The 27,964-nt window shown below is 37.4% G+C and overlaps 1 protein-coding gene across 4 annotated transcripts; it reads left to right on the top strand.

Annotated features, from left to right (window-relative positions):
• Positions 1-322: 322 nt before the first annotated feature.
• Positions 323-23,083, top strand: MAT2B (methionine adenosyltransferase 2B). Of its 4 annotated transcripts, none has more exons than XM_042992850.1 (8): positions 2,762-2,933; positions 9,180-9,374; positions 11,696-11,810; positions 12,000-12,152; positions 15,089-15,282; positions 16,619-16,732; positions 17,334-17,505; positions 22,914-23,083. In XM_042992850.1, the coding sequence occupies exons 1-7, from the start codon at positions 2,871-2,873 to the stop codon at positions 17,502-17,504; spliced, it is 1,005 nt and encodes a 334-aa protein (XP_042848784.1). In that variant the 5' UTR covers positions 2,762-2,870; the 3' UTR covers position 17,505; positions 22,914-23,083. The 4 variants fall into 4 exon arrangements, with proteins under 4 accessions (XP_007077698.1, XP_042848784.1, XP_042848791.1 ...); XM_042992857.1 differs by lacking the exon at positions 22,914-23,083 and adding an exon at positions 19,107-19,275; XM_007077636.3 differs by lacking the exons at positions 2,762-2,933; positions 22,914-23,083 and adding an exon at positions 323-523 and having other exon boundaries at positions 17,334-18,261.
• Positions 23,084-27,964: the final 4,881 nt, after the last annotated feature.

Below are 27,964 nucleotides of genomic sequence, written 5' to 3'. Positions count from 1 at the left end.
TACAAAGATTCTGTTGTAATAACCATAATGTGTAACTGAATAAAATATTTCAGAATAGGAATCAATCAATTGCATGATCTGCCTTCTTTCCATCTGTGAGCTCTTGCTTTTCTTCTTCCAGAGAAAATTGCAACAAGTATTCACAGGAAGTTTTTTTTTTTTTTGCTTCTTTGTTTCTTCTTTAAAAAAAAACAACAAAACAACACTGGTTCTCCTAATGGTTTTGTAATGGACCTTAACTTGGCAGGCAATTAAACATGAAACTTCTCATTGGGTATTTTCAGGACTGCCAGGGGGAATCAGCTGCCAGTTTACTGCAATGTGGAAAACTGCATGAGATTCTGGGATTGGAATCAAAATGCTAATTTAAAAGGTCGAGTGAAGCTGAAGCTCACGTTTTTCCGTGTCTGCGCTCTCTTCAGGCAGAACAAAGACCCAGGCAGAAGCGGCAGAGACTCATCCCAAGTCTGTTTTCCTGAGATATTTTGGAATCATGCCTGAAATGCCGGAGGACATGGACCAGGTAAGAGCCAGATATTCAAGAAATGAAGCATTCTGGAGTTAGTTTCTTTTAAAAGCATCCCAGTGAAACCAAAAAGGTGTGTTAAAAGAAGAAAAAAGAAACGGGGTGTCATTCATTTCTTTAAAACATGTAACTTTGGAACATGGAAGAATAAACCAAGTTTAATTATTGACCCTGGGAACCAGGTTATGGAGAGCTCAGCTAAGACTCATTAATTGACAAAAATTAAATGCAAAACAGAACAGCAGCTTCATTTACCACATTAAATGCAATGATGTAGGTGAAGGTTCTATGTAACTAAGGATTTTATCTGTAATTGTGTGCTCCAGCCTTTCTTTGTCTTAGCATGAACTGAATCTGCTAACATAACTTTTAGCTCCAGGCTGCTCTCTTTAAATTTATAGACTTAGCCACCATACGTACTTGGATATTGTCTACAACAATGGCATTTTTGTTCACAAAGAAACTTTCATCTTTAAAGAGAATGATAAAAAACTATACATGAACATATACCTTTAGAACTATATGCAAGTTTTACCTGGGAGCTATCAGACCAGGTTCTCAAAAGTAGGTGAGAAAACTCTTGTTCCTAACTCTACACAAGGCTGCTCTGCAAAAAAAATAATAATAAATAAATAATATGCAATGAAATCTTATTCATATTGAACACTTACTTTTTTTATTAATAGAAAAATTAGGTTGCATCGCAACGTTGTATCTAGAAATTAAAAAAAAAACAACAAAAATCTCCCAGTTTTTAAAGGAGGAGGATTAGGAGGATCTTAAATTTGCCTCTCCTACCTCCCACCCATACTCACCTTTCTCTTTGTCTGCAGATTATGAATGTTTAATGCTGGGACAGTCCTCTCAAGGACTGTCTGAATAATGCTAAACTGATTAAGGGTAGCAGCTTGCATAAAAATAAAACTCCGAAAACGAGGGGCCTCAGGTTCTCTTCCCCCACCATTCCAAAAAAAAAAAAAAAAAAAACCTGTTAACACGAATAAAGAAATGAGTTCTTGTTGGGGGGTTGGGCAGAAAGGAAATTCACGGGGCTCAGACAAAGAAAAACTTTTTCAAAAAGCTGCTTAGTCTTTGGCTCTAAAGTAAACTAAAGGGATTATGAAAAGAAGCCCTTTTAAGAAAAATCCAAGCATCGGTCACACTTGTGAGAGACTTTTCAGTTTTGGTATCGTGTATATCTGAATAAAGACACTCGGATTGGAGCGGTGAAATGTTGGCGAACCCTACAGGGTCTATGGCGGGTTTTTTCCTGAGTAAATTTCTCAGGCATTCCAACTGATAGGCATTTTGCTGTTTTGAGCTAGGAAGGAAACCAGTTGCCTGAGAGGTCGTTCTCAACACTTAGATATGTTGTTTCTGATTTGTTACTTTTAAGAAGTCATACAGGTGGTGGAAGGTCCAGACATTACTCTGTCTCTTGGTTTCGTCCTTAATTTACGATGGTTACGGAGGCCAGGCTGGCGTAGCCTGACGGGGCAGTTCCTAATGTGATGCTTCTCAAAGGTGGTCGGTGGGGTTTTGACTCCTGTTAAATCCACTAAAATGTAGAGTCCCTGGTTTTATATTACCGCAGATTTTCATTCTGTAAATACAGGTAAAGTCCGAGAATCTGCGTTTTGAAGAGGCACCCAAGTTATTCCTCCCCTTACCCTCCTCTTTTGAACTAGTTAAAAATAGTTTATTTGGAATTTGACACATACTACATTTTAGCATCCCAGAACGACAAATGGGTTGTTGAGGTTGTTAATGATTCAGATGCCAGGACTTGTGTTTTTATTCTTCGTCTTTCTAAATCTCTGTAAAAAACATTCCTAATGCTGTACGTCCACTGTGCTCCCTCCTTCCCTTCTTACCTAAACACACCCCATGGCTTTAAAATGTTTTCTCCTACTAAACGTATTTCATGCTCAGTTGATTCCCATGCACTGCGCAGTCTGCAAACTTGAAGCCTCAGGCGATCCAGTTTAATCCTTCCCTAGTCAAGAAGAGAGACGAAGAGAGAAAATAGTACATAAAATAAACAATCTTCCCCAAAACAAAACTTGTATTCATTGCTTAAGGCCAAGGCCTTTGTTTTGTGTATCCCTTTAAGAGTTGGGGGGTGGGCTGGCTGCGTACAGGACGCTGCCCGGCCCCTTTCGGAGGCATTCACGGAATGTGGCCAATCATCGGGCGCGGCCTTGGCGGCGGAAGTCGGAAGCAGTGAACAGGGGGTCGGCCCGGACCTAGGGAGGCGGGCCGAGGGCGAGGAAGCTGCGGCCCGTGGCGGTCCTGGGCTGGAGGAAGTGGCGGTCGCTGCGGCTGCGGCGCAAAGACGGCGGGCATGGTGGGGCGAGAAAAGGAGCTCTCTATCCACTTTGTTCCCGGGAGCTGCCGGCTAGTGGAGGTGAGGGAGTCGACCTGGGCGTCTCTTGCAACGGGGAGTGCGGAGGGGGACGAGCCAGGTCGAGGGGGAGGGAGGACTTGGGTGGTTTTCCTTGCGCCTCCTGCAGCAGTCCTAGCCCCCAGCCCTGAGTCGTCTCAGCACCTTCCTAGCTCCGGGAGGAGAGGGCGGCGCCACCGAGTTTGTTTACCTCGGCGCACACCCGTTTGTGTTTGCTCTTCCAGTCCTGCGGCAGGAAACGAGTAGGTCGGTTTCACTTTCTTGTCTTCTGTCTCCCCCTCCCAGCAACGAAGAGGCGTTTTTCTGAGCGGTTTCGATTTTGGTTTTATCTTTCTGAATTTCTTTTTCATTCTTTGTTCATATCCCTCGATCCTACCAGTTCTTATGTCTGAGAAAGTAGGGGAAAGTGGCTTTTCAGAAATAGCAGTTTTAGAGATGACAACTTACTGAACTTTTAAGTTTTGTGCAAGGCACTGTATTATGCACTTTACATGCATTATTTAATCGTCATAATTATGAGAGGATTTTTGCTCCATTTTACAGATGAGAAAATTGAGGCTTGTAGGGTGAGTCCTTGGCCCAAGTTCATTAAGTAGGCTTGGAACCTACAAATCTCTTTCACTTTCTCGGGCTTTGAACCGCTACAGAGATTGCAAAAAGGGAAGGTTGTTACGGTGGGAGAGCTATCCCAGGTATTGCGCTTTCTCCATTCTCTCTCATATTTCATTACAGGCCTCCCCACATTCAATCCACAGAACTGCTAGAATTTATCTAGCAGTGGGGATAAAAAGAAATGTTAATGCCTAGACCAATGTCTTATGAAAATAAGAGACGGTATGGGAGGTGGCTGTTTTTGATAATGCAGAATTTTTATGCTTTCAAGATACAGCATAGTTAGTGTTTCTAATCACTTTGGGATTTGGGAGGTTAAGTTTACGTGTTGTTCCTATGTGCTCCTAAAAGTACTGAACACATAACGTTACATATTGTTTACATATATATGCATACGTGTATGTAAAGCTTAATCTTTTTTTCACAGTGGGAGTTCTGTAGACTAATGAAAATAGGTTTTCAATAGGTTTTCATGATTTCCTTCATTAAAAGTGATACAGCCTAAATCTTTTTTTTTAATTGTTTTTTATTTGAATGTAATCTGTACATCCATCAGGGCCCTCTAACTCACAGCCCCAGATTCAGATTGTATGCTGTACAGACTCAGCCAGCTAGGTGTCCCCACGCTAAACCTTGACACATACTTGCTGCTCTCTCAAAACATACAGAATTAAAATTCACTTGTGAGAATGAGGACTGCCTTGCATATTGTGTTGGAGAAGACAAATGTACTGGTACCTGTTTACACTGTCTTGTAGGATAGTAATAGGGTAACAGTAGGAGTTAGACCAGTGTTGCCTAGGTACTCAGGGGATCTTGAGTTAAGTCTTGAGTCCAGTACAGTCTACTCAAAAGATCTGCCTCCAGGGGAATGTTGTATGAGGATTGGGGGGGGGGGATGGGAAACTGCCAAATTGAAAAGGTTCCAAATAGCAAATATTATGTTTACCACTAAAACTTAAGAAGATCTCTATTTAGATGTTAGTCTTTTGCTAAGACATTTTTAGTGGAAGTTAATGCAAGTATGCTAAGGTAGAAATAATTGTCCCAGAGTACTGTGGCCATTTGGAAAGATCCATTTATCTCATTACCTATAGTTTGTTATCACTTGATTAGGTAGCATAATAAAAGTGGTAGTTCTGCATTTATTTATATGTATTTAACTTTTCAAAGAATTTTTTGATGTCTATAAATCTGGTCACTTGAAGTTCTGAACTTGTAAGAGTTTATGCAGAGTGTGGCAAGTATATTCAGAATAACAAAGTGATGTTTGATACTTTACACATAAGATCATAAAAATTAAGAAAGTAGATTTTTCAGGCAGATGATTTTTTTGAGCTGTTTATTGTGGTTTTGGGTTAACTAGAAAACTTTTTATTCTTCATTCTGAGTTCCTTGAAGTGCATGGACATTTCTGTGTTTAGCAGGACTAAAATATTTTATGGCGGAACAGTCTAAAATAATTTTTTTACAGGAATATTTCTTTTCTTTTGAAAATAGAATAATCAAAACTGCTTTTAAAAAGCTTCAGGTAGATTTCTGATATAGAAAGTCAAAAATAGAAGAGCTATTTTTGTTAGGCGTCTTTTAATTTCAGAGTGAGGCATATTTTATTTGCTAACAACCAATAAATTTGCAGTCCAAATGAAAAACCTTGTCTTGGCTCTTACACTGGTGACAGAAGGTGCTCATTGAGTCTCTAGAAAGAACTCTGTGAAGAGGAAAAATTACTTTAAGTAAATGAAGCTCCTTTCACTCCTTTCAGACTCCGTCTACTCTGTGTTGAGGATAATGTGGAAAATGTTAAAATTGTATGAGGAGCCTTAGTCATCTTGTCCAAATGAGGAATTCGATCAATAGAGATTTCAGTAACTTCCCAATACCATATTTTGTGGCAGAACAGTTAAAATTTAATCATTATGAAGTCAAATAGAAGGTCAAAGGATTAAGATGCAACTCTGTATATATTTGGCTTGGACCATAGAAGCAAGTTCTGGTCCCAACCTTTCCCGTTTTCCATACAACCTTTAACATCTCTAGGCTTCAGATTCCTCAGTTTGGAAATACTTCCATGTTTAACAAGGTTATCTTATGATCAAAAGGTATGATATAGGCTTACATAACACTAAATAGTTTTCAAATACAAGATAGTGCAGTATCATTTTTGTTTTAGGAAATGCTTGCACTTCAGATCTCTGCTATTTTAATAAAGAAAATTCTTGAGCATTGACATCTGACCGCTAGGTACCATGGACTGTTTTTCATATTTTCTTCTAGGGACCATACAAGTTACCCCAGAGGATAAGGATATAAGGTGGTATTTTTTCCTCGTAACCTCATCCCTTTTTTGAAGTTAAGTGTATTGAATTCCCAAAGAGCCTTGCTGTGCTTGTAATTTAATACTACTATATTGCATCAAATCCAAGATGTATTTGATTACAATATCATCTGGGTTCTTGTTTTAAGATGCACTAAAAAGCAAAAAACACTGCAAGTCTAGGACAGTAATAAGATGCATCTCTATTTCATTCATTTAACAGGGATGTTAAAATGAGGAAAAAGTGTGTTTCACAGAATCAATGCAGTATGCAGAGATCTGAATTCATTGTTTAATAACCTTTGTGGAATGTGTGATGCTTGTTCTTTGACTTTTTGTTGTTTTTCTTTTTTCACGGGGGAAGAGAGAAGGAAAGTTTGTTGTTGCTTTTAGAAAGATGACAATTTTTGGCTTGTTTGAATAAGATAAATTCATCTTTAGGAAAACCTTGGATTTTCCCTGGAGTTCAAGATTACATTTCTCAAAGTACAGTTCCCAAATCACCATCATCAGCACGTTCCTGAGAACTTGTTAGAAATGTAAATTATCAGGATTTACCTCAGATGTACTGGATCTGAAAGCCTCACTCATGATTCTTATCTACAGTAAAGCCTAAAAACCACTGACCTAAGAACTGTTCTATATTCCTTTGCTTCTATAAAGTGAAGTACTAAAGAGTGAGAAACTCTGAAGAAACCAAATTATAGCCACTTTATAATATTTTCCCAGGGATCTTTATGGTATTCTGTGTAAATGGTTTTCTGATTGTATCTACTAGACTTGGCATGTTTTATCTTCTTAACAATTCAGTCTTTGTAGAGCTGTTTTTGTGCCAAAATTCAAAGAAAATATTTTGTTGGCTGAAATCCTTGTTTTCATAGATCAGTTGGCTTAGAGCCAAGTTTTACACTAGAGAGCCTAGATGAATTTCACTTCAACTTTTAAAATGTTTTGAAGTTGGTTGCACTAAGGAAAAAATATCTTCAAGAATTTACCTTTTGTACTGTTTCTGTCCGCCCTTTCATTTCAGGTTTTTCCTATGGTATAAACAGATAATTTTGGTGGCCTTTTTTTTTTTTTTAAACTATAGTGCCAAGTTATTCTGCTGACATAAGGGCTAAAAAAGAAAGATCTTTAGTTATTATAAGCTTGTTTAAAGTTTTTGACAGCTCAGAATAGATGACTATAACAGCACTTGAAATAAAAAGACCTCAAATTGATAAAACTGTAAGAAATTTTTTTTTTTAAGTAGGCTCAACATCCAACATGGGCTTGAACTCACAACCCTGAGATCAAGAGTTGCATGCTGTACCAACTGAGTCAGCTGGGTACCCCTAATAAAACTTTGTTGGTGTTTGTTTATTTATTTAGTTATAAAATTTTTTTTTTAATGTTTATTTGTTTTTGAGAGAGAGAGTATGAGCAGGAGTGGGGCAGAGAAAGAGAGACAGATGCACAGAATCAGAAGCTGGCTCCAGGCTCTGAGCTGTCAGCACAGAGCCCTACGTGAGGCTCGAACCCACGAACCATGAGATCATGACCCGAGCCGAAGTCTGACGCCTATCCAACTGAGCCACCCAGGCGCCCCTGTTTTTGTTTTTTTAAATAGTAAATGTTGATTTTATTCATGAGTCTGGGAAATTTGATGTTACACGTCTTGGGAAGAAGGGAAGTTCTTTAAACTGCTTTGGAAACAACTTATTTTCTAGGTAGTTCCTTTTAATTTCATTGTGTAAGGAATTTTTTCTTTCACAATAGCAACACAGATCAATTTAAAATATTTTAGTTTATTTTTTTTTCTCATCTGTTAATTTTTTTGTCCTTTTGTCTGTTAGGTTGTTTTTTTTAAATTTTTTTTTTTAATGTTTTATTTATTTTTGAGACAGAAAGTGACAGAGCATGAGCAGGGGAGGGGCAGAGAGAGAGGGAGACACAGAATCCAAATCAGGCTCTAGGCTCTGAGCTGTCAGCACAGAGCCTGACCTGGGGCTCGAACTCACAAACCACAAGATCATGACCTGAGCCAAAGTCAGACACTCAACCGACTGAGCCACCCAGGCGGACCCGTGTTAGTTTTTTTTTTTTTTTTTTTTTTTTTTAATATATTTTTGAGTGGGAGAGAGTGTGTGAACACAAGTGGGGGAGGGGCGCAGAGAGGGGGACAGAGCATCTGAAGCAGGTTCTGCACCCACAGCACAGAGCCAGATGTGGGACTTGAACTCAGGAGCCACAAGATCATGACCTGAAACTGAGCCACTCAGGTGTCCCTGTCCTTTTATGTTAGTTTTAACAGGTCTGTTAAGATAAATTTAGAGTTAACTCAGGAACCTTTACTGATTAAATTTAGAAATGGTTTAATTTAAACCATTGGTTAAAATTGAATATTTGGTTTGGTTAAACTCAGAATATTATTACTATTAAGACCACATTTTTTTTTTCCTCCACATAAATGCCTGTGACATGTGAATTCCTTAACTCAGACCTATCAAATTTGATAAATCAATGACATGTGAAAGAAAAGTTGAGGTTACAAACTGAAGACCAAAAAATGTCAACTTTTGAGTATATTGTTGAATACAGCCAAATAGTTCATCAGGCCATAAAAAATAAGTAAGCTTCAAACTAATTGTGCATTTTATAAACTGGAGGATGTAATTAAAATTGCTGTTTGTTCATTTTGACATCACTCATCATTAAAATAAGATTTTCCATTATCAACATAAGAAATCAGGGCACCTAGCTGGCTCATTAGGTAGAACATGTGAATCTGGATCTTGTTGTAAGTTTGAGCCTCACCTTGGGTCTAGAGATTACTTAAAGATAAAATACTTTTTAAGTTTATTTGTCTTCAGAGATAGAAAGAGTGTGCTCATGCAAGCAGGGGAGGGACAGAAAGAGAGAATCCCAAGCAGGCTCTACCCTAAGTGCAGAGCCCAGTGCAGGGCTCAAACCCACAAACTGATACCATGACCTGAGCTGAAATCAAGGGTCAGGCGGTTAACTGAGCCATCCAGGTGCCCCCAAAATAAAATCTTTATTTTTTTTTCAAAAAGGTGGGGGAGGGGGTGGAATTTAATTGACTAGGTATATCCTTACAGTATCATTTTGGGTTCTTTTTCATGGATAGGATTAATAAAACTTTTAATAAGTGATATAATTATTGATGCAGTTTGATTTTTATTCTAACTTAAGAGTTGTCTAATAGATGTAGGACATGAAGCTAACTTCTTAGACTCAAAGTATTTAGTGAGCAATGATGATGACTGATTTCTTAGAATATTTTCAAAGTGAGTAATCTTTATCCTTCTTCACTTTTTTAGGAGGAAGTTAACCTCCCCAGTAGGCGGGTTTTGATTACTGGTGCCACTGGGCTTCTGGGCAGAGCTGTGTATAAAGAATTTAAGCAGAATAATTGGCATGCCTTTGGCTGTGGTTTTAGAAGAGCAAGACCAAAATTTGAACAGGTTAATCTTTTGGATTCTGAAGCAGTTCATCACATCATTCATGATTTTCAGGTATGGTTGAGTCTGTTTATTTTAGCACATATATAAACTATGTTAAGAATTGTCTGGATGATTTAGAAATTGTTCTTTTCTCAAGGAAAATACTGTACTTAAGCTGTAACCTACTAGGCAGCAATAATATACAGTTGACCCTTGAACAATGCAGGGTTTAGGAATGCTGACTCCTGCACAATTGAAAATCTGTATAACAGGGGCACCTGGGTGGCTCAGTTGGTTAAGTGTCCAACTTTGGCTCAGGTCATGATCTCACAGCTCGTGAGTTCGAGCCCCGTGTCGGGCTCTGTGCTGACAGCTCAGAGCCTGGAGCCTGCTTCCCATTCTGTTTCTCCGTCTCCCTCTGCCCCTCCCCTGCTCACACTCTGACTCTCTCTGTCTTTCAATAATAAATAAACGTTTAAAAAAAAAAAAAAAAGAAAGAAAATCTATATAACATTTTACTTCCCCCAAACTTAACTGCTAATAGCCTACTATTGACTGGAAGCCTTACTGATAACTCAGTTGATTACACATATTTTGTACATTATATGTGTTCTATACTGTATTCTTACAATAAACTAAACTAGGGAGAAGAAAATATTACTGAGTAAATCATAAGGAAGAGAAAATACATTTAAAATACAGTACTGTATTTATAAACAACAACAAAAAATCAGCATATAAGTGGATCCATGCAATTCAAATCCATGTTCAAAGGTCAATTATGTAGTGCACTTTTTTTTTTTATAAGCATGCAAAGTATATGTAGTCCTTGAAAAGATTAGGTTGAAACATAGGTTGACATAAGTTGGAAATATGAGCATTTTATAAAAAGCTTATGTTTGTTAAGTACTCTTGTTAAGTACCACTTTCTATGCAAATGCTTTTTTAATATTATCTGTAAACCTTACAGCACTGCAAAATTGATACTATCGTTTCCATTTTAGAGGTGAAAAAAGCTCAGAGAGGTTAAATAACTCTTAACCATTGCCATAGAAAAGTTATGAAAAAAATTTATATTCTATTTTACGTCTGATCAAATTGAGAGTTAAAGTTCTTTTCAGAAGTATGGTCCAAGAGACACTCACATCAGAATCACTTGGGGAACTTATTCTTTAGGTGTGTCTCACTTCCAGAGGTTTTAATTCAGTAAGTCTATGGTGGGGACCAGGACATCTTAAGAAGCACCCTGGATTATGCACATTGAAGTTTTAAAACAACTCCAAAGGTCATGGTTCCTCTAACAGTTGTTGAGGAAGGAGATCATTTGGTATGTTTGTACATTAGCCCTGTGTGTCAGTGGTTTTACCAAATCTTAACCTTGGTTCAGCTTCTCTGGGAAGTAGATGCCCCATGCATTCCTCAATCTTTAATTAAAAACATAATTTTTTTTTTTTTTTTTTTAATAAGTTCTAGAGAGCGCCTAGATGGTTCAGTTGGTTAAGCATCTGACTCTTGATTTCATCTCAGGTCCTGATTTCAGGGTTCATGAGTTCAAGCCTCCGAGTCAGTGTCTGTGCTGCACAGAGCCTACTTGGAATTCTCTGTCTCCGTCTGTCTATCTGCCCCTGTCCCTCCCCTGCACCTTCATATTTTCCCTCTCCATCTCCCTCTCCCAAAATAAACATTAAAAAAAAAAAAAAAATAGTAAGCTGTAGGCCCAATGTGGGGCTTGAACTCACAAACCCAACAAAATCAAAAGTTGCATGCTCTACCCACTGAGCCAACCAGGCACCCCCCATTCTATCTGAAATAGAAATGTACTGAAATAGTCTCCTTACATATCTGTCTTTTTTTGTTGTTTTCTACTAGATTATGAAATCCCTGTTTCTTGCACAGTGTTTAGTATACAGCTGACATACTAACTGATGAACTGGGAATTTAGTTTTTGTGGGTAGTTGACATTTGTTAAGTGGTCTAAGAGATTTGAGTTTATGAATTTAATTTGAAATTTGTATTCTCCCTTTAATGTAGATTTATTAAGTATTAAGGTCATATTAATTACATTAATGTTAGCTCTTTTCTCCGACCCACATTAGAGGACAAAGCTTATTTTGATTGAGAAATAATAGTTGTTGACACTGATTTTGGTTTTCCTCGGGATTACTAAATTACTCTTTGCTTTTCAGGGCCTATATATGTATGTTAAGGAAGTTGGAAACTTGAAAAAGGAAAGCATGACAAAACTACAATAAAAATTACAGCGATTCTTTAGTTGAAGGAATGTTGATTTAACAAACGTTTTTTTTTTTTATGAATTGAGTTGCTGTTGGAAGGCTGTAGCACCCCTGTTTTATTGCTTATGGTTTAAAAATACATCAATGTTTAACTTCCAGCCCCATGTCATAGTACATTGTGCAGCAGAGAGAAGGCCAGATGTTGTTGAAAATCAGCCAGATGCTGCTTCGCAACTTAATGTGGATGCTTCTGGGAATTTAGCAAAGGAAGCAGGTAATGATGACGTTATATAAAGTCTTCATGAAATATTAAATAATTGCTGAGTTTATAAAGATTAAAGTTTCGTAGATTGCTTATAAGAGGTTTGTTTTATATATGATGAATAGCTGTTATGAATACCAGTACAGAGTAATGTTGTGTAATAATTTAATAGATAATTTTTTTCATGTCTTTCTTTTTTAGCTTTAATTGGAGCATTTCTAATCTACATTAGCTCAGATTATGTATTTGATGGAACAAATCCACCTTACAGAGAGGAAGATGTACCAAGTCCCCTAAATCTGTATGGCAAAACAAAATTAGAAGGAGAAAAGGCTGTCCTAGAGAACAATTTAGGTAAGACACAATTTCTTTAGCCTCTGATTGCTTTGAGGAAATGATATGACATCTATACAAACATGTTTTTTAGGGCGCCTAGGTGGCTCAGTCGGTTGGGTGGCCGACTTCAGCTCAGGTTCTGATCCCATAGCCCGTGGGTTCAAGCCCTGCGTCGGGCTCTATGCTGACAACTCAGAGCCTGGAGCCTGCTTCAGATTCTGTCTCCCTCTCTCTGCCCCTCCCCCACTCAGTCTGTCTCTGTCTCTCAAAAATGAATAAATGCTCAATAAATAAGTAAATAAATAAAATATTTAAAAAAACAAATATGTTTTTTAAATTTTGAAAAAATTGAGCATAAATCATTGGAGAAAGAAGGTAGTTAATAAAAAAGAAAAATAAGAATTTTAGAAATCATGAAGAATTTATGAATTTTTCCAGACTTTCCAGTAACAGTATATACATAAATGTCATTTTATAGGGGCACCTGGTGGCTCAGTCCATAGAACATGTGACTCTTGATCTTGGGATTGTGAGTTCAAGCCCCACATTAGGCGTAGAACTTACTTAAAAAAAATATATTATTGTATAAAGAAAAGAAGTCTTAATAGTATAAATATTTGTAACCTACTTTGAAAAAACAGGTCAGTATCATTTCTCCTAGATTGAGGTATTTGGGTTTTTTTGTATGGTTTTTATTTTTATTATTTATTTTATTTTATTTATTAAAAAATTTTTTTTAATATTTATTTTTGAGAGAGAGAGAGCATGAACAGGGAGGGGCAGAGAGAGAGGGAGACAGGATACGAATCAGGCTCCAGGCTCTGAGCTGTCAGCACAGCTGACATTATTTTATTTTTATTTTTTTATTTTAGAGTTGGGGAGAGAGGCAGAAAGAGAGAGAGAGAGAATCTCTTTTTTTTCTTAATGTTTATTCATTTTTGAGAGAGACAGAGCATGAGTTGGGGAGGGTCAAAGAGAGAGAGAGAGAGACACGGAATTTGAAGCAGGCTTCAGGCTCCAAGCGGTCAGCACAGAACCCGACGTGGGGCTTGAACCCAGGAACTGTGAGATCATGATCTGAGCTGAAGTTGGATGCTTAACCAACCACCCTCTTCCTTTTCAGGGCCTACATATATGGTAAGGAAGTTTGAAACTTGAAAAAGGGAAGCAAGAAAAATTACATTAAAAATTACACACATATATATTTATATATATTACAAATATTATATATTATATATATATTTGTATATATTTTATAATGAAAACCACATTAAAAATTACAAATATATATTTATGGATATTTTTATGTATTTACATATATGTGTGCGTATATATATATATATATAGAGAGAGAGAGAGAGAGAGAGAGAGAGAGAGAGAGAGAGAGAGAATGAATGAATATGAATCGTAAGCAGGCTCCAAACTCAGCACAGAGGGTTGATCCCATGACCCCAAGATTGTGACCTGAGCTGAAATCAGAAGTTGGACGCTCAACCCACAGGCGCCCCTTTAGGGTTTTAAAAAGAAGTCAAGAGCAGAAGTTCTTTTATAACGCTGCCTCAGAGAAGCACCAGATGTGGTTAGGTATGGAAGCAATTTTTGTGAATTTTTAAAAATGTATGGGTTTTGTTTTATAACCTGGTTCTCCCCCCATATTTGTATTTTAATACATAGTGAATCATCTCTGGGTTATCTTTTTCCTATCAATGGCTGTATAGTACTTGATGTAATGATTCCTTGCACTGCCCTAGACTGTACGGTCTTTGAGAAGCATCCTCTAATATAGATTTCCAGGATATATATTTTTTTAATATTCTAAATTATCATGCAGGAATCATCCTTGAATGCATTTCTATACACAGTTATCCAATATGTTGATTTAATTAAAAATACTTTGTGGGGTGCCTGGATAGCTCAGTTGGTTAAGCTTCCAACTTCTGCTCAAGTCATGATCTCCTGGTTCGTGGGTTTGAGCCCCGTGTTGGGCTCTCTGCTGTCAGTGTGGATCCTGCTCTGGATCCTCTGTCTCCCTCTCTCTCTGCCCCTCCCCACTTGTGACCTCTGTCTCAAAAATAAAATAAATATTTGAAAAAAAAATAGTTTGTTAATTTTCAGTTAAGGTGTTAATTATCCAGTCTGTTGTGACAGCTCATTAGGGACCAACATAAAATCTAAATATATCATAATTCCTTACTCAGTGGTTTCAAGAATTGAAATTCAAGAATTGGTTGAATTCTACCCCAGAATAGTTTACTATGCCATTTATCTTTTAACAAGAATGTTCTTACATAATTACAATGTAGTTATCACACTCAGGAAATGTAACATTAATATAATGTTATACTATACATATTGTTTATATAGGAATTTTCCCACTTGTCCTAATAATGGCCTTCAATGCATTTTATTTCTTATTTTTTTATTCTTTAATAAGCCAAAGATCACTTACTGTGTTGTCATGATCGGTTGAATTTCTTCATTACTAGGATTATTGAAAATAACATATAAAAATACCCCAAATGACAGAGACCTTTAAAAACTCAGTATTACATATGGGGCGCCTGGGTGGCTCAGTCCCTTGAGTGTCTGACTTCGGCTCAGGTCGTGATCTCATGGTCTGTGAGTTCGAGCACCGCGTTGGGCTCTGTGCTGACAGATCGGAGCCTGGAGCCTGCTTCCCCTTCTCTGTCTCCCTGTGTCTCTGCCCCTCCCCTCCTCATGCTCTGTCTCTCTGTCAAAAACAAATAAACATTTAAAAAAATTAAAAAGAAAGTATCACATTTGTTAAATGGGCCTTATTACAGAGAAGCCATATGTCATTTTGGTACTTTGCAAGTTTCCTACAGTCTAGTTTAAATCCGCATACTTTTCATTTTATATCAGGACTTAAGATAAGAACCAGTCAGCTTTAAAAGATTTTTTTAAAGAGTATCTTTTTTTTAATTAATTCGTAGGAGCTGCTGTTTTGAGAATTCCTGTTTTGTATGGAGAAGTCGAAAAGCTTGACGAAAGTGCTGTGACTGTTATGTTTGATAAAGTGCAGTTCAGTAACAAGTCTGCAAACATGGACCACTGGCAGCAGAGGTTCCCCACACACGTCAAAGATGTAGCCACTGTGTGTCGCCAGTTAGCAGAAAAGAGGATGCTGGTGAGAATCTTGGGAAGGAAGAACTTCTGATTTCCACCATTGAGTGAAAGTCACAGTGCTTTTGCTTTCTTTGCTAATATTTCTGTCTTTTTAAAGTGATGGAAAATCATTGAGGTTTTTTTTGTTTTTTTATAAGTTTATATATTTATTTTGGGAGAGAGAGAGATCGCGTGCACAAGTGAAGGGGCAGAGAGAGAATCCCAAGCAGGCTTTGCACCGCCAGTGCAGAGCCGGATGTGGAGCTTAAAATCATGAACTTCGAGATCATGACCTGAGCCAAAGTTGGATGCTTAACTGCCTGAGCCACCCAGGCGCCCCTTAAATAATAGTTTTTAATTAATAATATAAAGAAACAACTGCAAGTTTTTATTTAAAATTTTTAGAACGACAAAGAGACCAAACAAAAGTGGTTTGCAGTAGTAGGCTATATTTATAAATAGTAAAAATATTATGCTCTTGTGTTTGAATTGATTTCTCATATACTATGGACACTGTCTGTCATTCTTTTATTGCAAGATGACTAGAAACTTGTATTTTTTCTTTGGATGACAAAATAATCTAATGTCTTTAAGACGTTACTCTGTTTGGGGCACCTGACTGGCTCATTCTGTAGAGCGTGTGACTCTTGATCTCAGGGTTGTGAGTTTGAGTCCAATGTTAGGTGTGGAGATTACTTAAAAATAGAATCTTTTAAAAAAAAAATTATTTTGTTTAAGATCTGTGTAGTGCCAAAGAAGAATGAATCTACATAGGAATTTATAATTTCAGCCTTTTTAAGAATGATTTGTAATATTTTTAGATATTAGGAGTTAGTTTTAGACATGAAAAAGTCGGAACTAAATAGAGTATTAGTATTCATGGAAAGATGAGACTGATTTATTTTAGAATAGTAATAAGTTTGTCTATAGTTTTTTAACACATAAAAATTTGTATTTTAAATATGTACTATACTAGTATTTAATGATGTTATGACTAATTACCTGAAAATGATTCTTAACAGTTTTGGTTTTAGCTTCTTAGAATAATTAGAAATACTCATTAAATGGGCCTGTTTCCATAAAAATCTGTAATCATTTTTAGGATTCCCACTAAATAAAATTGGAGTCATTTATATTTTTATTTAAAAAAATTCTTAAGCCTAAATTCAGGAAATTACTTCTCATGTTTAGCTGGGTATATTTATAGGAATTTGATTTTAGATACCTTGTGGAGAGCATTCCAGAAAGGAGGGATGTGTTTCAATTCTTGGACCTGTTAAATTAGCTTTTCTGTCACACCTACCATTCCACTCGGCTGAAAAAGTTGATCCTATTTTGAATTCTTGTGTCTTTATTAGGATCCATCAATTAAAGGAACCTTTCACTGGTCTGGCAATGAACAGATGACTAAGTATGAAATGGCATGTGCAATCGCGGATGCTTTCAATCTCCCCAGCAGTCACTTAAGACCTGTAAGTACATGGCATTTTGTTTTGTTTTATTTATTTAAAAAATGTTTTTTTTTTAATGCTTATTCACTTTTGAGAGAGCATGAGCGGGGGAGGGACAGAGATGGAGGGACGCAGAATCCGAAGCAGGCTCCAGGCTCTGAGCGCTCAGCACAGAGCCCGTTGCGGGGCTCGAGCCCATTAACGGTGAGATCAGGAACTGAGCCGAAGTTGGACACTCAACTGACTGAGCCACCCAGTACATGGCATTTTAAAACCTCACTTGTTGAAAGCCCAGATCTGTCACGATAGTATGTATTGTTGATACAATTTTTCTTGTTGCTTTAAAAATATTGAAGGACTTTATTTTCTAGTACTAATTAAAGTTCACTTTGCGTGTTTGCTGGTGGCTTATATTGTTACTTATCTCTAAATCATCATGTACAAGGAAGCCCATGAGTACTGGTGAAGTTTATAGAAAAAGTATTGTCTTAATTGTTTATTTGTATATTTTTCCAGGAATCAGACAGATTTGCAGTAAGGACAGAGTCAAATAGAGAATATAAAACCTCAACATGGGCTTTTTACTTATTTCAAATATTTTTGTTTGTGTTTTTCTTTAAAGATAACTGACAGTCCTGTCTTAGGAGCACAACGTCCAAGAAATGCTCAGCTTGACTGCTCCAAATTAGAGACCTTGGGCATTGGCCAGCGAACACCATTTCGAATTGGAATCAAAGAATCACTCTGGCCTTTCCTCATTGACAAGAGATGGAGACAAACGGTCTTTCATTAGTGTATGTGCAGTTTGCTTTTTTTTTTTTTAATTGAGAAGTACAGTATGTGGCACTTTTTAAAGAAAAAAGGAAATAGTTTTGTATGAGTGCTCTTTAATTGTGACTCATGATCTTTCAGGTAAATGATGCTCTTGCACTAGTGAAATTGTCTAAAGAAACTAAGGGCAGTAATGCCTCATTTGAAGTAATGATTTTTCTGTTTATCATTTTGTTTGCTCTGGCTTAACTTTGAGTATAGTAAATTATGATTCTTAAATATTTACGAGCCAGGATGAGACAGATCTACTGTAGACTTTTTCTTGGATGAAATGCATTGTTCATTCCTATAACCTCTACATTTTCAGGACTTTTGCAACTGTCGACCCTTTTATGTTTTAAAGTGTGTTAAGCAGTATGAAAATCATTGGTGTTCATTATTTGCATTGCTTGAGCTCTGATCAAAATGTTTGAAGAAAGAAACTTTATTTTTGCAACCTAAGTGCAGTTTTTAAGCTTGAGATGTTTCAACAAGTTATGTGTAAAATTGGAACTCCTGCAGCTTGATGCCTCCTGCTTTTGTAGCAGTGTATGGTGAGCACTTGACAGGGAGAGTATGTGTGAATGTGTATGTATTTTTTTAATATGTGTAAAACTGTCCTTTTCACTCCATGTCACTAAGTGATATTTCATATCTGTGGTTATACTAATAAACATGGGCCTTGTAAGTCTTCGGGGCCATTCACGAATAATAATAAACATGTACTGCTGGCATGGTAATGCTTAGTTTTCTTTTATTTACTTTTTAAATGTAAGGACCGCACATCTAAACTCATTGTTATTTTGTTGCTTGCGTTTTTAAAAATTACGTTCTTGTGTTAAATCTGATGCAGATAAGAAAATATAGTTACTATCGAAGTTTATAAACCAGTAACGAACACTGGTGAACTCACCACTTGAGATGCAGAATGTTACAGATATTGTATCTACTTTTGCCAACTGATTGTTTTTTAACTAAACATAACTATGTAATCTTGCTACATATTTACATAGAATGTTCCTTCTGAGGAATACAGAGTATTTGAATGTATTATCTATACTAAGTAGTATTCAGGTGACCTTAGCCTCAAGGATATTTTTGGTCCTTAATAAGGATTCAGAATGGTGGAGTGACTTGTAAATGCCTTGACTTCAACTCAAGAGTCAGTGCAAACCCTGGTTTAGATTTTCTGATTTCGCTTCTAGAATATCCTTTCCCTAGGTTATGATCGTATCCTTCATTGGACAAAAAGTATTTGTTTCTAAGTTCCTAATTACTTAGAGTTTTAGTTTAGAGAGAATCCGGTTTGGGTAATTTGGTTAAAGCACCAATTCCCAAACCATGTTATATTTTCAAATTAGGAAATTTTAGAGATATCTGACCCCTAACCTGGACCCACTGAAATAGAATTTCTGGAATTGAGGCCTGCTAATCTAGTTTCAAATTTTCCCTGGATGCTTCTAAAGTAGCCAGCCTGGCACTTAAATTTAAGCACCCACCTAATTAAAGCATTTTTTTTTGTTACTTTCACAAAGTACGAAATTGAAAAGTTTCAGAGTAAAAAACCTTTCTCATTCTTTTTTAGCTACTGACTTTCCATCTGTGGCGGAACCCAATGTAGATAAGATCCTGGTATGTTTCTGCAGACACTCTGTATCTGTAAGAATACACTCACTACCTATGTGTGTGTACATACATGTATGTAATCGTCCCTTCCTACAAATAGTAGCTAATACACATTTTTCTGTACTAAATTAAAAAAAAATTAATGTCTTTATTCTATATTATAAAGAATGTCTATATTTGGTTTTGTTTTTGTTTTTTTTTACAATTCACTGTGAAATTTTGATCTTTTTTTTTTCTAAGATTTCATTTTTAAGCAATCTTTACCGACGTAGGGATGAAACTCACAGCCCTGAGATCAAGAGTTCCATGCCCCTGCCGAATGAGCCAAGCAGTTCCCCTGAAATTTCAGTCTTAAGGAAAAGTTGCCAGAATAGCACAAAGAAAGTCTGTATCTCCCTTCATATTTCCCAATTATCAACATTTAGCCACATATATCCTATCATTTTTTCTTTCTCTAACACAGAGTATGGTTTTTTCCTGAACCATTTAAGAGTAAGTTGCAGACATGCCTTTTAATCATCCACTTAGTATCTAAACGTCAGTGTATAATTTCTAAAAATCAGAATGCTCGTCTACTTAACCCCATAATGTAACCTTCAAAATCAAGAAGTTAATATGGATGCATTATTACCCAGTCCACAGACCCTGTTCACATAAGTTGTTCCCAGTAATGTCCTTTATAAGTCTATCCAATCTAGGATAACTCATAGTATTTCTTACCGTTTTTCAGCTTCAACCTGGAACAGTTCCTCAATGTTGTTTTCTCTTCATGATCTTGACTTCTGACATCTCTCCGTATAAGAAACTAAATTCACATTGATACTTCCAATGCCAATATTGCCCCACAGGGTTTATTTTAGCTTTCTTTTTTTTTTCCTGTGTTTGTAGCTCCATTCTCTGACAGAAACCTAGCTCCACTGTTCTTAATATGCTTACTAATTGGCTCAAGTCACCTATAAGAACCATTCTTCTGGGGGTGGCTGGGTGACTCGACTGAGCGTCCAACTCTTGATTTCAGCTCAGGGTCGTGATCTCGCAGTTTGTGAGTTCGAGCCCTGCATCGCTCTCTGTGGTGGCAGCACCAAGCCTGCCTGGGATTCTCTCTCTCTCTCTCCTCTCTCTCTCTCCCTCTATCCAAATACATAAATAAACTTAAAAAAAAAAAAACCAACACAATTTTTTTGATTAGAACAATTCTGATCACACCAAGTTCTTCTGCTACCCTCATCATAGACCTCCATGAGCCAGTTGCGCATGCCTGAACTCTAGGTCATGGCCTGTTTGAGGCCACCCCGTCCCTCCCCCAGCTGATGAGGCACTGCACCAACAGCCACAGAAGTACCACGTACATGCAGAGCACCAAAGAAGGAACTAGGTATTCTTCCATAGCCATATATATTCCATTCTATCAGTGAATGAACCAGAATTGATTTAATCTGTTTCTTGATGATGTGCTATAGGTTGTCAGAATTTTAGAGCATGCCTTCAGTGAGTCCAGTGTATAAAGCACTTAAGTTTGTGAGACCTTCTTTTCTACTATATATCCACAGATTATACCTGTAAGCCCACAGGTATATTCTGCAGGTACCGGATATATCAGTCTGTGGAATAAGAATACATTCAGAAAAAATTCATTACCAAAATAGGAAAAGAGCTTGAAATGGATCTGAGTGTATGAAGAAAAGTGGAAATAGGAAACATCCAACTGTCCAATAAAACCTTTAGGAGAAATTACTGTTGGAGTCTAAATTAAATTATCTCTTTGAAAACCAAATCATACTTAGCAGTAAATAAGCCAGATTTAATTCAGTTGTGGAGGTTAGTCAAGAGAGAATTTTCTGGCTTGAGGGCAGTATTAATGTAGATGAAGAGGAACCTTCAAATCTGGATTTCAATGTGGTTCTAACACTTGATCCTGTCAAATTATTTTTCCTTTGAGTTCCAGTTTCTTTTTAGAGTTAAGTGGGAATAATACCACCTATTTCACAGGTCTGTTGTGGAAATGCCTAGAGCACAGATAATTAGTAAAAGCAGCAGTGGACTCAACCAAGTCCCTGGGGGAAGAGCTTGGGAGTGTGTGGAGGAACCTATGCTTAGACACTCTGTCAGCCGCACTTTCTGACATAAGACATAGGAGTTTCCCTCCAGAAGTAGGATTACGAGTAGTTTTTTCTTAGTGGTTTTTTATATTTTCCAAATTTATACAGTGAGCATATGCTTAGTATTTTGGAAATACATTTTAAAAGATTTTTTTTTTTTAGTTTATTTATTTTTGGGGTGGCACGAGAGACAGAGAGAATCCCAAGCAGGCTCATATGTGCTATCAGCCCAGAGCCTGCTGTGGGGCTCAGTCTCAGAAACCTTGGGACCATGACCTAAACCGAGATCCAAGAGTGGATGCTTAACTGACTGAGCCACCCAGGTGCCCCCGAAAGATGTTAAATAAGATAAATTATTCTTGTACCCTGTTTAGTGTAACAGCTTCTGAAGTTCTGTATTTTGCCACACAAATGCAAAATGCTTGAATTTATATATACTTAATTATATCTCTGGAAATTGGATAAGTTAAAATTCCTGTATTTGCAGTGATTTATTTTGAATTTTTTTACTTAAAGTAGGCTCCATACCCAACGTGGGGCTTGCATACATGACCCTGAGATGAAGAGTTCATGTTCTACCAACTGAGCCAGCCAGGTGCTCCCCCTGTCCCACTTTTTAAAAATTGTTGTGGGGTGGGCTTTTTTTTTTTTTTTTTTTTTTGCAATTGGCTTAATATCAAAAGATGGCCATAAAATTGCTCAGCTCATTGCCACAATTGTTTTGCTTTCCATGGATCCCATCTTCATTCTGATTTTAGACAAACATACAACATATTGAATAATTTTAATTTTCCCCCAGTTAAAGAACTCAAAAAAAAACAGCCTTTGAAATGTAAACTTGGTATAGAGGTTTCAAAATGTTTTTGTTTTTTGTTTTTTTTTTAAGTTTGTTTAATCTCTCTACCCAATATGGGACTTGAATTCACAACTCCAAGATTAAGAGTCATATGCTCTTGTGACTGAGCCAGCCAGGCGTCCTGGTTATAGAATGTTTTAATGTGAGATGCTAAAACTTACCCAGGATAAGTTAAACACTTGGGCATGTTGACGGTCTGGGAATAATTTTTTATTCTCTCCATCAGGCTTTATGTGCTTAGTACATACTAAGTTATTGGATAGTTGAAAGGGTGATGAGGGTTCTGGCCTTTGGAAGTATTCTAGAGGAACTAGAGGACAAGGATGGATGATGGAAAAAGTCTGAAATGGCACCGTTGTCTGTCTAGTTTGATTACATCTCTCAGCAGCATGAGGGATAATCATCTTTAAAAATGTCAAACTCAAAGCATTCTTCATTACTGTTAGTGATTCATCATAGATCCATATGATCCACTTAAGTCAGCTAAACCAATTTAAGTTAAGATCATCTCCAGGTACAGATGGGCTTAGCAGGCCCAGGTTATTTATTTAAAAATTTGAAGGGTTAAACCTAGATATGAACTTTGGTAAATAGATTGGTTTCATCCCAATCTTAGAATTTACATTAAATTGTTCTAAATTGTGATAAGACATACATACAAAAGTGCTTAAAATGTGTATGCAGTTTAAAGAATAATGATAAATACCATACACAACAACCCAGGTTAAGAAATAGAACATTACGGATCCCTTAGCAAGTCTCTTATACAGTAGTCCCCCCTTATCTGCGGTTTCGCTTTCTGTGGTTTCAGTTACCTGCAGTCAACTGCGATCCAGAAGCAGATGATCCTCCTTCTGACATATGGTCAGAAGGACAGTAGTAGCCTAATGTTACGTCCCAATGCCTACGTCATTCACCTCACTTCATCTCATCACATAGGCATTTTCTCATCTATCATCCCAAGAAGAAGGGTGAGTACCGTACAACATTTTGAGAGAGACCACATTCACATAACTTATTTTACAGTATATTATAGTTCTGTTATTAGCTATTGTTAATCTTTTACGTTGCTTATTTATAAATGGAACTTTATCATAAGTATGTATGTATAGGAAAAACTATATAGGATTCAGTACTGTCCACTGTTTCAGACATCCACTGGAAGGTCTTGGAACATATCCCACGTGGATAAGGGAAACTACTGTATGCCTTTCTCCTATTCTACGTGTATTAGGGTTCTCCAGAGAAACAGAAACAATAAGGTGTGTACATATGTTGAGAGAATTTATGATAATGAATGGACTCTATGATTATGAAGGCTTGCAAATTCAAAATTGGTAGGGTGGACTGGCAGGCTGGAATCCAGAAGAGTCAATCTTTCAGTTTGAGTCCAAAGGTAGTCTGTTGTAGTACCAGGAAGAGCTGATATTGCAGATAGAGTGTGAAGGCTGTCTGCTGGTCACTTGAATTGAGGCCCACACACATGATGGAGGGCAGTCTGCTTTACTCACTGTCCACTGATTTAAATATTAATCTCCTCTAAAACACCCTCATAGGCAGCTCTTTCTGCCCATGGGTCTTGTCCCCCTGCTTTATTAAAATCATCTTTTTGCACCAAATAAATAAAATAAAACACCCTCCCAGAAACACCTAGAATAACGTTTGCTCTGGGCACTTTGTGGCCTAGACAAATTGTCACAGAATTAACCACTACAGTGCCACTTCTCCCTCCAGAGTTAACCATTATACTCACTTAAAAAAACTTTTTTTTTAATTGTGGTAAAAATACACATAACACAAAATTTGCCATCTTAACCATTCTGAAGTGTATAGTTCAGTAGTGAAGTATATTCACCAACAAAGTTATAGAACTTTTCCATCTTGTAAAACTGAAATTATGTCCATTAAACAACTTCCTGTTTCCTTTTCCCCGTGGCCCTGGGCAACCACCATTCTACTTTCTCTCTTTATGAACCAGACTATTCTAGGTACTTCATATAAGTGGAACCATGCAGTATTTGTCTTTTTGTGACCAACTTCTTTCACTTGGCCTAATGTCCTCAAGGTTCATCTGTCATAGACTCTAAGTCTAAGTTCTCTTTTGGCCACCAGAAGAGTGGACTCAGGATTAAAGCGAGAGATGGCTAATGTCCGGGAAAAGACAAGAACCCTGAATAAGGTCCTTGCCCCGTTTTTATTAGGATCAGAAGGCTTACAAACATGGCGATGGACGTGCACAAAGGGACAATGAATCTGTGAATATTAACTTGTGGATGTGAGGGAAAGGGGATCTTGAGGATATTTGTGGTTAGGGGTTTGGGTTAATACAAAACAAAATCCGGGCGCTGGGCAGTTGGGAGGAAGGTTGTTCACAGCGGACATGAGGTAGCACCTCTGTTTATCTTAGCTAGATGGGGATGAGACAGGGGATATAACCTCAGGGTTGACAAAGCACTTTTTCTTTTGTTAACCATCTCCGCTCTGGGCTGCTTTGCCTGCAGCGCAGCAGTCCGGTCCATTGTTTAATTCACCAATTTACCTAACCTGCCCCTATGCTACTGTGAAAGGAACTTTTCTGTTATAGTACTAAATTGGGGGTACTTCCACCCTGAACATCTAATCTTGTTTATTTCCTATACCTGTGTAATGGGCACCTTTGTGCCATTTCTATTTCAGGCCTTTGCCTCTCCCTCTGTCTTTTGGGGGCTCTGCACCCCCTCCCTATTTTGGGTGCCTTTGCACCTCCCTAATCCTGGCACCCTTGCACCTCCCTATTCTTGGGGTGCCAATCTGGTTTACCCAAACTCGGGTGTGAGCATTTTATGACTTTGTATTTCTTTATGCCTTGTCAACCCATTGGTGTAAGCCCAGGGGATTCCTAAGCTTATCCCCCACATTCAGCCATGTTGTAATGTGTCAGAATTTCTTTTATTTTTAAGGTTGAATAATACCCCAATGTAATGTATATGCCACATTTTGTTTATTTATCCATGGATGCTTCCAACTCTTGGCTGTTATGAATAATGCTGCAGTGAACGTGGATGTCCTGTGTTGCTTCAAGACCACGTTTTCACTTCTTTTGAGTACATACTGAGAAGTGGAATTGCTAGATCATATGGTAATTCTGTTTTTCAGTTTTTTGAGGAGCTGTCATACTGTTTTCCATGGTGGCTGTGTCATTTTACATTCCCATTAATAGTGCACAAGATTTCCAATTTCTCTCTTTTTTTTTTCCCAAAACTTATTTTCTGTTTTTTGTTTTGTTTTTAATCTTTATTTATTGAGAGAGCAAGAGCAAGAAAGAGAGTCCCAAGTAGGTTCTGCACTGCCAGTGCAGAGCCCCTTTCGGGGCTTGATCTCAACTGAGATCATGACCTGAACCAAAATCAAGAATTGGGCACTTAACCAACTAAGCCACCCAGATGTCCCTGGAAGCCTTATTGATAACACAGCCGATTAATACGTATTTTGTATGTTACAAATACAAACATGTATGTTACAAACATGTATGTTACATGTTTTGTATACTGGATTCTTAAAATACAGTAAACTAGAGTGACCAAAATGTTTTGTAAATAATGAGGAAAATATATTTATAGCACTGTACTTTAAAAGCTATAAGGGAAGCTAGCCTTGGGGGCTGGTGGTGGCACTCATAACTACCCAGGAATTCACTCACACCATCCTGTTCTACTACGTTAATTAGATCTTAGAGATTCCATAATTAGTAATTGTTGAGGGCCTTTGATAGAACCAAGTTTACCTTACATATAACAGGCTTTCTTAAGATTGTGCAATTCATCCAGTAAAGATCTAGTCTCAAGATACAGGTTAAGCAGTTTTGGGTTCCTTGCTAGATGATGTGAGTTCCCTCACAGTTCAGAGTTCCTGTGATTAGCATTGAGCCTTCATAAATTCACTTAATCCTCCCCTTTTCAGTGCAGTTCCTCCATCCTCACCCTGCCCATCTCACACCCTTCCAGTCCAGTCTCTCTACAATAGAAGTCCGGTAATCTGGGGGTGTTGGGGAGGGGATCAGGGAATCTAATTTAACCCACTTCTCTTTACTCTTCCCCTTCCCTCTCACCTAGAATTCAGAGTTATCTATCTAGTCCTGAGACTTTGAGGATTTTTAGAGTAAATTATGTTGGTTCTCAGCTCTCCCAGCCATTGGCTATAATTCAGTTTTGGGGGGTTGGTTAAATTGTTAGCTATTAGTCCTCTTTGCCTTCTAGCTTCCAAAATTTTTTTACTGTTGTCTGCTTTCTTGTTCTCTCTGTCCTTGCTATCTTGACTTTTGTTCAAAAATTTCTTTCACTGGGATTTTGGGAGGAAACAAAATTTGATACGTGTCTTCCATCCACTATCTTAAAATGGAACACCTTACTTGTATTGATTTTTATAGGCTTGGATCATGAATCTCTTCCTGACCCACTTTATGAACTGAACACTCTGTTTTCTTTAGCTTAATGCCTCCATAACAGATTTTGTGATGTCCTGGCTCACTTGAATGGCTATTCTTTGCCATATGTATTTGGGAAAGTTGATTAGCTTCAACAGGAACAAAAGTATCTTAGATGAGTTTATCCATCATTTAATATAAATGAAGCACCAAACTAACCATTTTATTTTTGGTTATTAATATTGCCTGCATTCACCTAGAAAAGGTGATGCTGTTGTTAGTCATGATTCCTATTGTATTTGGACTGTTTTTTAGTTGAAAAGACCTAGAATTCTTTGAAGTCCTGTGGACCTCTTATTACAGAATGCCAAGGCTAAGCTTTAAAATTGAGAAACAAAAGTTCTGTTCCTTCCAAGAGCAGTTCTTAGGAGCAGGTTAAGCAGCAGGGCATCTTAACAGTGTTGATCTAAAAACAAAGCTAATAATTTTCATCCTTTACCCAATGTCCCAATCAGTGTCCTTAAGTTAATAATGCCAGCTTCCTGAAAGGACACTAGGTTCTTTGTTTTCCATTTGTGAGATTATAATTTAATTTGATTTTACCAAACAGTATTTGAATTTCCATTGCACAGGGCTAAATGCTGTATGATAATACAATTAATATTAAATCTGTTGTTGGATACTTCAAGAATGATCTGGATATATAAAAAGGATGTTACAGGGGTACCTGTCTGGCTCAGTCAGTAGAGTATATGACTCTTGGTCTTGGAATCGTGAGTTTAGTCTCCACGTTACACATAAGAGTTTACTTTAAAAAAAAAAAGTAGGATCTTATACTATATAGACAATGTGTTGATTTTTCTATGCAGCTTTAACAAATTACCACCTATCTAGTAGCTTAAACAACTCAAACGTATTATCTCACAGTTCTGTAGGTCAGAAGTCTGACAAAACTCTCCCTGGGCTAAAATCAAAGTGTTTTCAGGCCGTATTCCCTTCTGAAGGCTCTAGGGAAGAATAAGTTTCCTGCCAATTTGGGTTGTTGATAGAATTTAGTCCCTTCTTGCTAGTTGTAAACTGATGGCTGTTCCCAACTTCTAGTGGCCACCACACTCCTTGGCTTGTGGCCCCCTTCCTCCATCTTTAAAGCCTGTCACAGTGGATTGAGTCTTCATGTTGAATTTTTCCAACCCTCTGTGTCCTCTTTGACTGGGAAAGGTTCTCCAAATTTAAGGAGGCATATGATTAGATTGTATATCCCCTAATATCCAGTAATATCTCCCCATCTCAAGGTCAGTGGCCTTAATCACATCTACAAAGTCCATTTTGCCATATAACGTTCTGGGGATTAGGGTGTAGACATCTGTGGGTGACCATAATCCTGCCTGTCATTAAACCACAGTTTTGTTCTGTAACTAAAAAGTGAAATTATTTAGAATTGGCAAGTTGAAAATGCAAGT

The sequence above is a fragment of the Panthera tigris genome, chromosome A1, assembly GCF_018350195.1.
Source record: "Panthera tigris isolate Pti1 chromosome A1, P.tigris_Pti1_mat1.1, whole genome shotgun sequence".
NCBI classification, from domain to species: Eukaryota; Metazoa; Chordata; class Mammalia; order Carnivora; family Felidae; genus Panthera; species Panthera tigris.
This window is presented reverse-complemented; position numbering and strand designations above follow the sequence as displayed.

Bases quoted from the DNA above. Each gene is read 5' to 3' on its own strand.
- MAT2B (XM_042992850.1), top strand. From the start codon at position 2,871: ATGGTGGGGCGAGAAAAGGAGCTCTCTATCCACTTTGTTCCCGGGAGC. The intron at 11,811-11,999 runs GTAATGATGACG...TTTCTTTTTTAG, and splicing joins GAATTTAGCAAAGGAAGCAG to CTTTAATTGGAGCATTTCTA. The intron at 15,283-16,618 runs GTGAGAATCTTG...TGTCTTTATTAG, and splicing joins TAGCAGAAAAGAGGATGCTG to GATCCATCAATTAAAGGAAC.